Genomic DNA, 18,079 nt, shown 5'->3' with positions numbered 1-18,079 from the left:
TCTTGTCTACTTATTTTTAGTTTAGTTCTCTTTTATCGCGAGTCAAGACTACACTATTTTCCGTTAAAATGACTGCGCCTGCGCCGACTCACCATTTTTAGATACCTTCAGTTCAAAGTTTTGCAGTGATTTATATCAAACTCTGTATGTATTTTCCTCAGTTAGTTGTACACCTACGGTTTGTACTTTTTCCAGTGTTAATGTGTAAAGATAAAGTATAATCGTTACCTGCACTTGCAGCAGACGATGCAGGGCGCGGCCAGGAGTAGGAGAGGACTCGCCACCAGCAACAAGAGCCCGAATCCAGCGAATATGCCGACCACCTGGAAAAATTACATAGATATTGCATATGTATGCATTTTCTTTAAGTCAGCGTGAGAGGTTGGTATTAAAATTAGTATCATTTCTTGGTCTTTCAAGGGGAATTGGAAAAAGAAATTAGGTCGGGATAATTGTGCCTATCAGAAACCTATACAATATAATATATTGCTATGGATGTTGTAAGGGGTTTCTTTTTTTATGATTTCACAAACAATAATTAAGTAGTAATTATTTTAATCGATATTTTTACAACATGAGCGAAAGAGGGGGACGAGGTTCCGGTTTATGATACATAGCTCGCCACCCTCATGTTGTTAGGCTTGATGATCTCAAGCTGGTCACGTGCAGTGAACTCACTTTGTAGCGATAACAAAAATGACGGCAAACAAAAATTTACCACTTCTGTGATCACATATTTAAGCTATAAATATCCTGAGGGATAATAGCATATGCTTGAAGGTTTATGCGTCGATAATCGTTATAAGTACTTGATTGATTCAAGCTCACCAAGTATATAGATAATTTGCAATAGTCTGTTGTATTTCTTAGATATAAACTGTTTACTTATAAAATTTTCGCAAAGCTATGCTTAGTTAAAACACAAATTTACTCGATCAGCTGTTAGTCAAAAGCCGCCATCTTGTGTCTTAAGGTTTAAATTAGGAACCGGTGATGTTTTTGACAGCTGTTTAAGTAATTCTTAACCACCTCTTAACGCTAAAACAAGTTTATAAAGACTGAATGTATACCTGTGCACGGTGCCACAGCACGGAAGCGCGCGAGTGTCCCAACTTGTTCTTACACGGACCTTTATCGTAATGGCGGAGAAGGAAGTCATCCTGGAAACAAAAAAAAACTCTATAAAACAAACAATAGACACTATGTTTGTTCAATCATAATAACAATATAATTATATCAGTATTGTGTATTGTCCCACTGCTGGGCACAGGCCTCCTTTACTATCGAGAGGGATTAGATTTTAGTCGCTGACCTAGTGCGGATTGGTAGACTACACACACTCTCAAAATTCCTATAGAGAAATTCTCATGACCTCAGAGCGCTGCCGTACCACGCATGCAGTAAAACTACGCCTCCGAGGCAGTCGCTTTGATATTAACGACCTAAATTAATTTCGCTTTCACATCGTTAGCGCCGAACAACTGAAACCGATACCTTTGTTCTCAATAATGGTAATTGGCGTTTTGTTTTGAGTATCCATTGTTCGAAACCTGCGCACCTGTAGCGTCAGCATCCGAAGTAGTAGACGTTAATTATCTGTTACCATTGACGTATATTCTATAGACACGAACGTCCATAGGTATTTGTTCAAAATTTGAACTAAAATGGCAACCAAAATCAAATCCATAGACAACTTTACAAGTTATGACTTGTTTTATATTACTGAATGTCGAAAAGAGGTTGTCGTTCGGTTTACGGAAAGTGTCTGGTCAAGCAAAACCATCTAAAACTTTGTACTTATTACAAAGTTCAATGGTATTAGAGCGGAGTTTGGAATTTGTGTTCTATAAGGCGTCTTTGGAATAAATGGGTGCTCTGGTTGTACATCTGCCTACCTCTTTGGGATAAAAAGAGTGTATTATTTCGTTATATAGTTTTTATATTCATCCCATGGTATTCTAGAAGACAGCTTAGAGCGATAAGATCGCCATTTGTACATGCCTTTTGTCTCTCTTTTCGTATTTATATTATTTATTCTGTTTGGTACAATAAAGAGTATAAATAAAATACATAACGCAATCACTGTCCTCGTCGAATCAGCTGATTTATTTTGTTGAAAAATATGTCTACAGCGACCCTCTACCGCTTCAAGGTTAACATGAATCATAAAATTCATAATATTTTTAGACAAGAAGATGACAGTTACATAGTATGAAATTAAAAAAAACGCATTTACGTATGCAATTATGTGTCAACTGTCATATAAAATATAATAATGAGTAATAAATTTGCATGCAAACGGCCCGAGTGTCAGAATAATGTATAGAAGTACGAAGGTTAGCAGTTATGCCTGTTGTTGTTACAAAATATTTCGTTATACATAAATATAATCACACGCCTCTGTCCCTGAAGGGCTAGGCAGAGACGTAACTAGCACACCCACTGGGCCTACGTTATGCAGGATAGTTTTGATATTGCGTTGATAATTAGGGCCACATACTTGTCTTTTTGAAAATTACAATATACTTCAAACGTAGAGTTATTATATGTACAATGTAGCAGTGCTAATAAATAATAAATAAATAAGTACATAGATTGCGCGAGTGCTTTCCCAGAATAAACATTAAAAACCCCAACGCACATTTTCGAGATAAAGTTATTTATTGAGAGTTATTAGAGGATTTATTATATCTATTTGCCCAAATTCATGCAAATCCACACAGCAATATACGCATGATGTACAAACAACACTCTTCAAATCTTTTCCATTTAGATCATTAATTAGGACACACTAAGGATATTTTGGTATCGAGCATTTTCCTTAACTAAAATACGCCAGGATACTTTAGTCGGAATTGTTAATTGGAACAATTTATTATTCAAAAGCGAATTGTGACTAAATGTTGTTTATAGAACAATAATGGATACAATTTACATTTCAAATTGTTTACGGACGATGGACTGAATGGGGCATCGATAATTTAAACTATTGTTATAATTGTCTACTTGGTAGTTTTAGGAAAAGTATTTTACAAATTACTCATGTTTATTTTGTATTTTATGCCTTTGACTTTATCTGTTTGAAAACAGTAATATAATAGATAAAAAAACGCATTAATCGATTCGAAATATCGCGCGAAAACGCGGTTGCAAGTAATTTGAGTTGTGACGTCATATGTAATAAAACAAAACACAAATTACTATCGATTGAAAATGTTAATATTTCCTTCCCTAAATATATATACATTACAGACATTCTGAGTTATCCATGAAATCTATTAAATATTACAAGGTAACAATTGACAGCTGTTAAAATTGAAAACACAAACGTTTGCTGTAGGATAATGCCATTAAACAATGTACAAGGAGGTACAGTAAAGCAACTTAATAAATTCGATTGTAAACGTGAAGCTGTTCAGTGATTGAACACATTTTAATTATTTTTATTTAGGTGCACGACAAAGTGACCACACCGCACCTGATGGTAAGTGGTGTGGGATAATATAGAATGTCGACTGACGAGAGATGATTAACCCTCGGCAGTCGACACAATTATGCCGGCCTGTTGAAACTGGATATACACAGGCTGATCCGAGAACGCGATACGCTTAGGTGGGCCAATAATATGGCGGATTATAACACTTTGTATATGGTAGTCGCTATCCGGACGGATATAAAATATATTCTACCACCAGCAAAACTTACTTGTTTTTACAGTACAAGTAATACCTAGACACTAGGAAAATTTCATTTAAGGGCACTAAAACTGGTTTTGTGAAAATTGAAGTACACAGCCAGTGTTTGTCAGTCATTTCCAGATACAACGACATCTATCGGTAAGCACTTGTACTATCCGTTACCTTACTGTTTTTTTTTTGTTATGGCAACCGATTCCTGAGTTACCGTACGGTTCTTAACTACGCAACGTCAGTCATAAATCAGGAGGTGGGTAACGAACATAATGGCGGGTCAAGGAGTCTTCGGTTTTTCATCTGCTAATTAACATTACAAAGAGCATTCGACCCCGCCCTACATTGAAAAGACACCTTTCCATTCTATGCGGCATCAGTAATAATTAGGGTCAACGCACACCGACGTCATAATTAGGGTCAACGCAAAAGTATGCTCGGATAATACTAAAAAATATATATTTGTACCTTAATAATTTATAATGTGTACTTTAAAGGAAAATATGCCTAAACGGAAACTGCTTCTTACAGGTACATCTAGAAATCTTTTAGGGAGACGTACGTTCAGCAAACGGACTTCCAAAGGCTGAAGATCATGATGCTTAAACGGAAGGAATAGAGTTTAGAAATGCAAGTCGGCATGATGGTCATATATTACTGTTTTCCTGTTTGCAATACACTCTAGTCAATGCAGTGTGCGATGCTTTGCAAAAGCAAAAGACAAGTTATATCACATTTTAATGTGGCAGTATTATAATTATTTATGTCAATTTGTTGTGTATTTAGTGGGTAATTCAATAAATCAGTCTGCATTGAGCCGTCGTGTTTTACTGACGTATTCCGAGACACATCACTGGCGACGAGGATTACAAAACCAACGCGTGAGAAATAAAATCAAAATGCCTATTGGACGCTTAGAACCTTATAATTTATCAAATAACAATTGGGATGCTTACATTCGGCGAGTGAACCAATTTATCGCATTAAATAAGATAGAGGACTCATTAAAAGTGGCAACGTTGGTGACCGTTGTAGGCGCGGAGTGTTACGATTTAATGTGTGATTTGTGCGCGCCGAGCACTCCAGAATCAAATTCGTACGATCAACTAGTGGCGTTAGTGAAAGAACACTTGGAACCAGACAGGTCGGAAATAGCTGAGAGACATATCTTTCGGCAAAGAGTACAGCGACAAGGGGAAAATATACGTGACTACCTTCATTCACTAAAACATTTAGCAAAAACGTGCAATTTCGGCGCTTGTTTGGAAGTGTGTTTGCGAGACCAATTTGTTTCGGGGTTAATCAACGAAGATATGAGATCGAGACTCTTCGCAGAACGAGGTATAGACTATAAGCGTGCTGTGGAACTGGCGTTGGCATTGGAAGCGGCGGAGCGGCATGCGGCTACGGCATGTGCTTCGGCCAGCTCGGCGGGCACGCGGCTTAGCACGGCGGCGCAGCGGGACGACGACGGCTTGCATCGAATCAGCGTGGGCGCAGGCGGCGGCGATACGGGCAGCGGCAGCGCCGGAGGCGCTGGCAGCGGCGCCGGGTACAGTCGTGCGCAGCGGGTGTGCTCACGATGTGGCAAAGCGGGCCATTCAGATGGCAAGTGTCGGTTTAAACAATATAATTGTGATTCGTGTGGTGAAAAAGGTCACCTAAAAGTTATGTGTAAGAAAACAAAACTTCAAAAAAACACAAAGGTCAGTTTTTCATAAATGATTCTGATACGGATAGCGATAATTGTAACTTTTACAATTTAGTAGTTAAAAATGAGGGAGACAAGCCATATTACGTAAATTTAGTTATTGAAAATATAATATGTAAATTTGAGGTTGATACGGGAAGTAAAATTTCTGTTATTTCAAAACGTTATTATGATAATCACTTTTCAAATTTGCCTATAGAAAACAGAATGTTAACCTTAAAATCATACACGGGTAACGTCATCGAGACGGTCGGTTACATTGTAGTGAACGTTAGGTACGGGCAACATCACGCGCCGTTAAAACTGTATATTATTGAGAATGGTGGACCCCCATTGATGGGTCGCACTTGGATAAAACATTTAAGGCTAACTATTGGTGAATGTTATAATTTAACCGGTAACGATTCGGTGGCGACATCTTTACGTGATGAGTTTCCCGAAGTGTTTATGGATGGTTTGGGCACATTTAAAACTGAATTTCGTCTTTATTTAAAAGATAACACCCCAATATTTGTAAAAGCCAGGCCTTTGCCGTTGGCTTTACGTCAGCCTGTGGAGCAGGAGCTCAATCGGTTACAACGGGAGGGGGTTATTTATAAAGTGGAACGCTCAGACTACGGCACTCCGATAGTGCCAGTAGTTAAAGCAAATGGTAATATTAGATTATGCGGGGATTATAAAGTAACTATTAATCCCCTATTAAAAGATTACCATTACCCGCTGCCTCGGATTGAGGACCTTTTCGCCATCCTAGGGGGTGGTGAGCAGTACACTAAATTAGATCTATCCAATGCGTTCCAACAATGTGTTTTACATAAGGACGCCCAGCCGATGACGGCGATCACCACTCACGTGGGTACTTTCGTGTATAGAAGGGTACCATTTGGTATCAAGTGCATACCAGAAAATTTTCAGAAAATTATGGAGGAAACGTTAAGTGGATTGCCGTCAACGGCAGTGTTTGCTGACGATATATGTATCACGGGCAAAGACAAGGCTACACATTTGGCTAATGTAAAGGCGGTGCTGCAAAGGCTCAAGCTCAATGGTTTACGAATAAATTTTTCGAAGAGTACATTTTTTAAAGACAGTGTTACATACTTAGGCTATAAAATTGATAAGTTTGGGTTACATACGGATAAAAATAAAATAAACGCCATTGTGGCAGCGCCCGTACCTACAAATGTGTCACAACTTAAAAGTTTTATAGGACTTGTAAATTTTTATTCTAAATTCTGTATTAATATGAGCATTATTTTAAAACCACTTTACGACTTATTAAAGAAAGGAGTCAAGTGGGAATGGACGGATGCATGTAGTACAGCTTTTACTAAGGTAAAGAATGTGTTGTGCAATGCCCCTATTTTAGCTCATTATGATCCGGCCCTACCATTGATACTCTCAGTAGACAGCAGCGCGTATGGTTTGGGGGCGGTGTTAACGCAGCGACATGCGGACGGCTGTGAGCGACCGGTGAGTTGCGCTTCTAGAACGCTTAACTCGGCCGAAATGAATTACTCGCAGCTCGACAAAGAGGCGTTAGCTATTGTATACGGTGTGACTAAACACCACCAATATTTATACGGCAGGCACTTTGTCCTGCGCAGTGATCATCGTCCTCTTAGTTATATTTTTGGGAAAAATAAAGGGATTCCGGTGACTGCCGCCAGTCGCCTGCAACGCTATGCAGTTAAATTAGCAGCTTATAATTTCGATATTGAATTTATAAGTTCGTCAAAAAACTGCTTTGCAGATGCTCTTTCTCGCCTTCCTCTAGAGTCTCCTCAACGCCGCCTCAGTGGTAATGGCAGAGATTGCAGTTATTTAAATTACGCACAAGAAAATTTCCCAATCAGTTTTAACGATATTAGAACTGAAACCCGAAAAGATCCGTTACTTAGTCAAATATATGGCTTTATAATGTACGGTTGGCCTCCTAATAAATTATATAGCAATTTAGAAAAGATGTATTATCACAAAAGAGATAATATGCATATTGATCAGGGTTGCATTGTATGGGGCTATCGAATTGTAGTGCCAAAATCTTTAAGAGAAACAGTTTTGAAAGAAATTCATGATGGCCATCCAGGAATTGTTAAAATGAAGCAGGTTGCGCGAAACTATGTGTGGTGGGATAACATAGATGTAGATATAGAACATGTGGCACGGAACTGCGCCGCATGCAGGGAGGTGCTCCCTGCGCCCCCCGCCGCGCCGCTGCACTCCTGGCCCTGGCCAGCCGAGCCTTGGTCGCGTCTGCATCTAGACTTTCTCGGCCCGTTTAGTAACGCGTACTATCTAGTCATCATCGATGCTCACTCCAAGTGGATTGAGGTTGAGAGACTAAGTTCAACTTCAGCAACTTTAGTTATTAATTACTTAAGAAGGTTATTTGCTCGTTTCGGTTTACCAAAACGCCTAGTCAGTGACAACGGTCCTCCCTTCTCATCGTCCGAATTTGCTCAATACTTGAAACGGAATGGTATAAAACATTCGTTGATACCTCCGTACCACCCCGCTAGCAACGGAGCTGCAGAGAATGCAGTACGATCTGTGAAACGGGTACTTATAAAGGCACAATTCGCTGGAGAAGATTTTAATACTGCTTTAAGTAGATTTTTGTTTACTTATAGAAACACAGAACAAAGTGCAACAGGGCGAGAACCGGCAGTTGCCCTATTGGGCAGACGACTGCGCGGACGTCTTGATCTGCTGATGCCCGACACTGGGGAGCGCGTACGCAGTGAGCAACTGCGACGCGAACACGGCGATGCTGGCCGCCAGCTGCGGGTGTTGGCACGCGATGATCCCATTATGTTACGCGACTACAGTCGCAATTCCGCACGTAAATGGACCGAAGGCATCGTATCAGACCGTTTAGGACCGGTTTCGTATACGGTTAAGTCAAAAGACGGACAAATACATAAACGACATATTGATCAATTACAAAGTCGTAAATCGCGTCTGTCTTTAAGTAGGGCAATTAATGTTGAATCATTGGATCAAAATAACGACACGATTGAGGATAGTTCCTTGACAGAGTGCCCCGTCATAAGTTCAGACGCGAAAGTTAATAACAACTGCTTGGATAGTGTGGGGAAAGGAGTGGGAGATGCGTTATTAGCATCGCCTCCAAACGCACCGCCGTCCAGTCCATCACCTGTTCGTAACCATTCTCGAATTCGCAGAAAAGCCGCAATTCAATGTCAGGAATTATTAAAAAAGAATATTTATAAATAATGTTTACAGCTCATATAGAATAATTATTTATGTGGATTACAACGTTACCGCACCTATCTCTTGCATATATAATATATAATATTGTATTAATTAAACTAACGTATTGTTTTGTGTAAAAGTTTAGTACCTAGTTATTATGTACTTTTCTAGAAAAAGTAGTTGTAATGCATGATGTTTCAAGATTTGTTATTAATTGTTTTAAACAGTGCATATTATGTAATTATATTTTCCGTTTGTTTTATACACTAAGAAACGAAATTATAATTTGTGAAAATTAGACAGGGAAAAGTGTTGTGTATTTAGTGGGTAATTCAATAAATCAGTCTGCATTGAGCCGTCGTGTTTTACTGACGTATTCCGAGACACATCACAATTCAATTTGGCTTAATATTTAATCTTATAGTTAAACTGAAACCACACTGGTGTGCCAATATCCGGCTGATCATAGAGCAATCCAAGTATTACTATTTCAACAAAGTAAGATACCTATCTCATATTAATAACTGATTGATTGCTGCAAAAAAATACCTATCTGTTGCACTTTCCAGACAAACTAATCGACGTCTTATTTACAACAAAAAATGTATTATTACTTTACTTTAAACATAAACATACGGCTGAAAAACATTTCGTCAGTCAAAAAAATTAAGTTACTCACATCAAGCGACGCGAGGCAGTACCAGCAGAAGACATGCTTGCACCTCTTGCACATCATCTGAGCGCAGCCCTCGTCCTTCTCGATCGGCACCCGGCACATGGGGCAGAGTTTGATCAGCTCCGAGTCCGGCAGCAAGGGCGCGCCGGCACCGCCCATGGAGGAGGAAGCTGCTGCCGCTTCGCAGGATAGGCCTCCGTGCCACTGGAACGGGTAAGACACGAGTTATTGTACAATCAATGACGTTTTACAAATAGACGCGTCATACACTAACAAAATGGCACATAAAAACGGCGCACTATTTGCTATATTCACGTACCTGTACATATAATTACAAATTGGCTCGAAGAAGGAATAAAAAGATGCAGCATACATTCCTTAGAAAAGGATATATATACATCGACAGTTACGTAACAACGTTAGTGCCGCACGCTCATTGGCCGTTAAGTCGGGCAATTACCTTACTTTCGTCTTGCCAGTATTGAGCTCGGACAACGTATCTATGTAATAAAAACATCTTAGTTGTACAATAATTTATTTTAATACGGGCACAGAGAAGAGATACCACTGCACTTATTTCCAACTCCTCTCTATCTTTCTATTGATTAAATTCGTTGCGGGATAATGACAAATTAGTTTTCCCTGAGACTCGCCGAGCTTCACTGTTCGGTGTCATAAAATTCGTACCTCTGCTGATCCTGGCTTACAGGAATTGTAGTGATGGGTGTGAGCGGGAAAGTCTGCACTTAATAAGTGAAGTGGGGTCCAGATAGAATGTCCACGAGGGATGGTTACCTTTTGCCAGAAGTCACAATAATCAGGGGCTGTTTGAAACCGGATATACGGATCTGATCCCGGAACACGACACACTTACATGGGCCACTAGGGCGGATTTATTTGAAATATTATCGTCGAAATTTATAGTTATTTTAGTTTACTTTCGCGACGCCTTATTGCCAAGGGGCACAGCTATGTCGCCATGTGAAATATTTTTTAAGTTTTGTTTAATATGGACATAGTCATAAATAATTTGTAACAGCTTCTCGCAACCAGGAAGGATATTTTCTAGTGCTATTTCTGAGAGACGCTGACGGCATTATGTGTATGTCGATGACATCAAAAATATGTAAAACAAAAACCTGACGGACCGAAACCCACATGGATACGCTGTCATTACATCGTCGATTTTCTAAACATGTTAGCCATATTTTTCCGTAACATTCAAACGAAACAATGTTCATACCGCCATTTTAAATAAACGATCCTGATCACTTTTTAAAAATCGATCGCGAAATCGGACCAATCAGAACAAAGATTTTTAACGTGTTTACAAATGACTTATTCTGATTGGTTTATTCACGACGTTGGAGCGAAAATTACGATTGGATTCGTTTATTGAAACCGGCCGTTGATCATGAACACTGGATTATTATCTATCCGAAGAATAATGACGTCATTATCTTTCCTGATAGCAGTTTAATCCCAAAATTCATTCTAAAATGTATGAAACGAGTCTCGCAAAAACATCACGAACACCAAACTCGGACATTAAACCACTTTCAAGTATCCAAAACCGGTCGCTATACGCACACATTAACGATTCGATGCAAAATACGAAATTTTTGGAACGGGCGCGGACTCGGATTTGGTAACGTGGGCCCTTTGATAGGTGTTTATAGCTCGCAATTGTTGTGTTAATAGTTAATACGTAATATTTTATCAATATCTTTACGTATAATAATATATTGTAACAGACCGATCTCTGTACATTACAGATATGGGAGAAAATCTAATACGGGGGGTCTTTACCTTACCAACAGAAGCCAAAGCAACAGCTTTCAGAATTTTTGTCTGTATGTACGTTTGTACACGCATTACGTTAAAAATACCGCATGGAATTTAATGCAGTTTTACCGCTATATTGCTAGAGGTGTAATGTAAAATTTAGGCTCTATTTTAGACAGTGAAAATACAAAGTGGGAATCCCGAAAAAACCTTTTCATGCCGGCGGAGCCGTGAGCAAAAGCTAGTGATAAATACAATGTCATTGTTATTGAACGAGGCAGAAACTAAATACAACAAATTAAAATAAAACTAGTTCTAAATTGTTTTCATTTAGATACTGCGTAGACTTTAAGTGTATACCTGTTACTGACTTCTACTGAAATCGTAATTGAGTTATATTTCTACGAAAACAATAACGTGTATTAATTTCAGCGAAGCCTGCATTTCGAGCACTAATTGGATTTTTTAGGACCCGTCAGTTAGTATTTATACAACTAAACAATAAATTTGCTTTGGATTGTTTGCCTTTATTCAAATTCAGTATATAATTCTACTGTAATTGATATTTGTTTTAATTATTCTATTACAACGGTAAGCGTTTATAAATTGAATGAGGTTTGTGGGGGTCCTGGGCCCTGTTAAACCTCGAGTCCGGTCCACTACATAAATACGACAAATATGCTACGCCTGATTTAAATAGAAAGATAGATTTGAATGATCAATTCAGTTTTTAATATTGGCTATGGTTAACTTACATTAAATATACGGTCAAAGTACCAATAAATCATGTAACCTTTCCTATCGAAATAAAATTATTTCTCGAATTTTATCGCGACAGTCTCGCAAAAGCTCGGCGGATCACATGGGAAAAGCTGATTAACTAGTATAGGTTTTAGTAGACTAGTAGTGGTCAACCTTTGGCACACAATATTGCACAGAATGAATAAAAAATTTGGGAGAGATATCATCATTCATTATTTCAAATACTGATCACTACTCCTGCAAATAAATTATAAACATACACAAAGTCCAATAGTGGTGAGCCTTGAGCAAAAATAATTGAGGCTAGGAAATAAGTAGTTAAAAATGTAGGACAAAACATGATTGGAAAAAGCACTGAAAAGTTTTATAAAGTTTGAACTTAAATAAAATTATTGTACTTTAGTAAAACAAATTATTTTACATATTAAATGTAATAAGTTTCATAACTATAAGCCACTCATGTGCTACAATAATCAGTCTTAATTATAAACTTGTTTTAGCGTTAAGAGGTGGTTAAGAATTGCTTAAATAGCTATAAAAACATCACCGGTGCCTAGTTTAAACGTTATTAAGACGCAAGATGGTTTTTGACTTACAATTGATCGAGTAAATTTGTGTTTTAATTATGCTTTGTGAGAAATTTATAAGTAAGAATATATAACATAAAACAAAGCAAAAAGGTTCACTATCTTTGATCCAGCCACATTACTAGACTTGCCAGCGTCTTTGTATCAGAGCCTCGCGTGGGTGACTAGAGTGCTGTTAAAAGCCTCCGTACGAATACAGAATGGTGATGTTAAAGGACGTCTCTTTATCCCTAAACAGGTCAAAGGAAAGGGGACTCTGATAAAAACACATTACGGTTCTCTATGCATACAAAATATATTCGCAAATAACTTGAGCACATCTTAAATTTTTTAAGGTAAGAATGTTTTATTCCGGCTTATATGAAATAGTAAAACGATAAATGCGATCGTGTTTCGTATTTCGTATCGCTTTGCGTGCATGCAGGTTCAGGGTAATCGCTATACGAATAATTTGTCATGTTATATTTTAAGGGACAGTCCGTACGACAGTCGTGTAGTGTATCACCATCAGTTTTTCGATAATTACATCTACTGTAGCATAATAAAAGCGGTGTTATACAATGCTTTGTAATTAAAAATTCTGATTTATTACTATTTACACCGTTTAGTATTCCGGCTAGCGTCACAAAATGAACTTAGTATTCTAAGCCGGTGCATTAGTCATATGCGTCATTCTGCGCATCTCAAAGTATTTGTAAACACAGATACTAGCACAGCCTCCATTGTCTCTTCGTGTACATCTCAAAGAACGGGCCCAACAGAAAAGCAAAGCGCACTTCTTACATTAACCAAGGGAGCAACGCGCATTCGGTCCCGTTGCATTGTATATAGGGTTGTCAACGCTTAAATGTTTAAATATTTTTGTATACTATATTTTCTAAAAATTAATGAGGAAATATAAAATTGTCTTCATATCCACAAATTAACTATTGAATATCTTTAAAAAAACAAAAGTCAATAATAATTGGAAAAGTCTTTTTTTATCACCGTTCAATCTAGCATCATTATTAGACGAGAGAAATTACACGAACGTTGACCTAAAAATCTGTTAAAAATGGCGTTAACTTTATTAGGAAGGCATCATCATCGCAACTCATATCTGCCGCATCGCAGATTCGCTATGATATATCTAAAATATTTCGCTTTAAAGCACAGTATTAGCTTTACTGTAGCTACCCTACATCCGTTAATAATTCCACAAAGAACTGCGCATTCACTCGCTACACCTCTAAGTTATAAATTATTTACCTTAGTCAACATTATCTTTTAAGTGTCAGCCCTACATTCATTGAATATAAAGGAGCCTTGCATTCAAGCGCGCAACCTAACAAGTTGTTTGATTTAACGCTAAGATATTCTATACAGCCCTACGTAGACCACCTGCATCCATTCTCCAGCAAAGAAGACCATTCACGTGCGAAATGTTTAAATGATTTAACGCTACACAATATTCTTCAGTGGCAGCCCTACACCGTCGCCCTACATCCATTGACTGTCGCGCAAAGGAGCCTCGCATTCATCCGCGACCCCGATGCGCGATGTAAAAGGATTTAACCCATTTCGTCGCGCCCCTCACATTATGTGCAAGTACTACTGACCTACTTGTCTCGGTGAGGGCTTGTTTAATTTTTAACGATGTGCTAGATTTTTGTGTGAATCTTGTAAAATGGAAACTGGATTTACGGTTTCGTCAATTTAATACTTGTGGTTTAAATGCAACAGTTTTTTGTGGAAATATTTTTATAAAGTTACATTTGGAAGTAAATTTAGGTCTATTTAAAAATATTACAAGTGGTAGAAACGGGCTACATAAAATTTGTCTGCTATTAAAGAATCCAGGTCGACCAGTTTGAACCTACTACCTGATAGAAATGGGCGTGATGTATCTGCTTCGTTATTTTCTTGTACAGTCAGCAATGGCGAGGGGTGAAAATTTTCGAAAGGAAACCCTACACAACATGATATAGGTATTAATATACATAAATGCGGTCTGCAAATCGTTCTAATGATAATTAGATATTACATAAATTAGGAAAGGGAAGCCGATAGGAATAGGTTTATATTGATCCTTCGCCATTGACAGTCGGCGAAACTGAAAAAAGATCTCCTATTTCATTCAAATTCCCAAATCCTTCCGAGATTATTAAACAGCGATGTAAGTCCTATTCCTTCTTAATCTCCCATTTTTTTTAATTTTAATTAAACACACTAGTTCAAGATTGTTAATTATCTTAGGTTAGGTTCTTTAAGATATGCTTATCAATTCTTATTGATAAATTAATTTTCTATTTTATTAAATTTTTCAACATCATCTCTGCTGTATTAATAAAAATTTACAAATGTACACAAAGATGAAAGAACTAATAAAAAAAAGTATTCCTTTTTTAAATTCATTTTTACTGTTACGAAGTAACGTGCTATAAAAATAATAACGTGAAAACAGTAACGAGTCCCAAAAAGCTTGTTTCGTTTTAATACTTTCGCACTTTCATCAATCCGTCCCTGCGAGGGTAGTCAGATATTATTTATTAATCGGCCTCCGCGCCAGTCCCAATTCCCCGTCCAATCTCCGATAGGGACTGTTGCACCTCACCTACGTTATGGTGGTGTTGTACAATTTGTTAAATTAAATTTTTAATATTGTTTGGATGTTTTTTTTTTTGTAACATAATGGTACTCGACGGGGTTGAGTGATGTGTGGGCATTGGTTGCCCTTGTGCTTCACTCTTCGGGGATAAAGATGGGAACACAGTTTGTACAAAGTATTTTTGAGACTGTGTTTTTGTTTTTGTGTCTATGCATGGATATTTCGGCCTTTAAAATTTCGTCATATTAAATTTTAAAGGCCGAAATATAATTTATATTAATTATTTTTACGTTTTTCTTTCAACTGCGAGATCTAATCACTAACTAGACGTGAATTTAAATTCTTTACTTGTCAATACTTGTTTAGTTACCCAGATTAAAGGTGAAACAAAATGTATGAAAATGGACCTTAAGCTATAACCTTAAACTATATATTTGTCGTTTTGACACTTCACCAAAAAGTAATCTAACCATTTATATGTTAAATAAGCAAAGTGAAAATTACAAACAAAATAAACATTAATAATAAGTAATTCAAAATTTTACATGCCCTAAGGCCATGACTACTACAGACAGAGTTTGTTTCGAAGCGGCAACATCGTACTCTCAGTCAAAAACACACTTACACGCACACACGATATTTGCACTAAGCAATGGTACAAAAAAATAGAAAATTAAAACTAGGATTTTTGGAAAATTATTTGTTATTCGTGGATAATTATTGGCTCAATCTTACCAGAGCTAACGACGAATATGTGGTTTCATTTAATAACGCAATGTAAAAATAACCCAATAAAAAAATTGATAAAAGATTGATGTTTGTATTATGCTAAAATAATATTTGCTTTGAATTGTATCAACAATGGTTCATTTTAGGGTTGCAGAACTGACAGCCCCTTGTATTTCCTGATATCCATAACGCAAAACTGTGTCGCTCTATAAGCTATACATTGTGTTATAAAAATAGATGATATCTAAATACCACAATTCTCTACGGTGCTCATTTATCCGATCACCAATTTTTTATTAACATTAGCTAACATTAATAATATTCGAGAAAATTACAGCTTTACAAATATTGACACGAAGAATTGTTCGGCCATTGTCTAACAAAACAAAACCAACACAATTCCAATTCCAAAACCAACAACAAACACTCCAAAACAGAACAATGCGATTTCAATTAATTCACAATTATCATTGGCTCCGCGGAGATCCGTCGAAGCGTGCGGATCGCTGCTAATTAAGATAAAAACGAGTAGAAAAAATGTAATTAAACGGGCGATGTGACGGAAAATTAACAGATCGTGGATCTAGTGGCGAGGTTTTTATTAAAACGTTTCGTTATCTATATTAAAAAGAGGTTAAGTTGGTGTGTTTACTGAAATAGACTCTCCAGTAAGGATAATACGTAGACCTAACAGCTGACGACATGTGTGAAGCGCCTTTGCCTCTGAAAAGGGCAAGGAGTGATGTTATATCGTTTCCTGGTGGTAGTGTCTGGAACTACTTAAAACTAAACTGTCTGCGAGTAGCATAGAGTATATTTTGTTTTAATTTCTTTAATTTAATCAACTATTTCTTTTGATATCGGACTCAGCAGTCAACAAAGGGGGAAAATTGCGAACGGGATACTACAATCCCCCGGCTTAGCAACTGCAGGGTCCTGGAGGAAAATTGGGACAAGGATATCTGGGGAAAGAAGTGTGGAGGAAGGAGAAGGAACCCTCTTAGGATGAGAGGAGGGGAGAAGGCCAGGAATTGTTCGCGAGCCCTCGGGCCTCAATGTGAATTGGCAATCATGAGGTATACACACTTAACTGTGTATCTAGGGCCGCGACAAATGTCCCCCGTGCATGCGCGTGCATTCATTGTGAAGACCGAGCGCACAAGAATTACCTCGGGGACTTTTATCAAGTTCCAAACCCTCGGAGCCGCAAACAAAAGCTAGTGTTGCAACCGGAGCGTAATATTTATGCACTTGTCGAAAAGCCCACTAATTTAAAATTGTATGTCCGCTTCGGCTCACGGTTTTATGAGCAAAGGACTTGACGTCAATGCAGCCTAAGAATAGAGAGTTAAACACAATTGTATGCTTCGTTGCATTTACTGCTCCGTTGTCACCTCCTTAGAGATATATCAAAATACACACATCACACCTTAATCTCCAAGACGTAGACAGAGGTGCAACCAGGACGCCTACTTTTCGCCTGTATTTTTCGTTCCATGATGAGGCGAGTCTATCGCCATATCTTACACGAGTTCTACACTCCGGGCTGATATTGAGTAGAAAACACCAATATCAAGACTGCATCCAATCCGCCCCGTGACCACAAAGGCTGCAGTCTTCAAAACTTCGGGAGAAAATTAAATATAAAATCCGAAAAATAGTATCATTTTAATTTCTAAAATTCGTGTAAACATAGAAATAATTAACTCATAATTTTAGTAAAGCCGCAACTTAATAAACCCTATTTCATCTATGTTTATATATACTTGAAATGTTACCCTAGCTCAATTCCTCTAATATACTTAATGCAGTTATAGTTTATACGGCAGATTCGCGCCAAGAGTCGTAAACTCGACTGCAGAGTGCACACGCTGGCAGGTATGAAATATTGAAATGAGCAGACCACAAACAAGCAATATCTTTAGTACAGTCAGCCACAAAAGTAGATGAACAAATTCAAAAATTTATAACGGTTCTACTTATTTACTTCAAACAAAATATAATTTTTTCTTTATTTTAAATAAAACACTTCAATTTAATTTTAGTGAAGAAAAAACGCTTATTGATATGGAGACAAAAGTTTAAAAGTGATTAAGATAGAATCAAATCGATTTTATATAAAAGTTAAATAAAACTCCAACGAAATTTTTTATTAATTAAAAAGTTGTAAGATGTTTTGGTCTTGTTTCATAAGTATAAAAAAAAATGATTTGACAGTTTTAGTATTAAACAGCTAATGTAAATAGTATCCAGAAGATGTGAAAGAAGCCCTTAATATTAAAAAAAATCGAGAAGTGCATATATTTTATATAATTTTGTAATGTTATAATACAT

General features: G+C 37.4%; 1 protein-coding gene across 3 annotated transcripts in view; it reads right to left on the bottom strand.

The window, feature by feature from the left end:
• LOC115453417 (probable E3 ubiquitin-protein ligase RNF144A) overlaps window positions 1-18,079 on the bottom strand; it is a 196,894-nt gene that overhangs the window by 5,526 nt on the left and 173,289 nt on the right. For all 3 annotated transcript variants that reach the window (XM_037438911.1, XM_037438912.1, XM_037438913.1), the window contains 3 exons: window positions 9,299-9,499; window positions 1,071-1,160; window positions 229-323 (listed from right to left, as the gene is read on the bottom strand). In XM_037438911.1, coding sequence (XP_037294808.1) covers window positions 229-323; window positions 1,071-1,160; window positions 9,299-9,499 — 386 coding nt within the window. The remainder of the gene's footprint in view (window positions 1-228; window positions 324-1,070; window positions 1,161-9,298; window positions 9,500-18,079) is intronic.

This window comes from Manduca sexta, chromosome 15 (genome assembly GCF_014839805.1).
Source record: "Manduca sexta isolate Smith_Timp_Sample1 chromosome 15, JHU_Msex_v1.0, whole genome shotgun sequence".
Classification (NCBI taxonomy): Eukaryota; Metazoa; Arthropoda; class Insecta; order Lepidoptera; family Sphingidae; genus Manduca; species Manduca sexta.
Note: the sequence above shows the minus strand (reverse complement) of the source record. Positions and strands in the feature narration are given on the sequence as shown.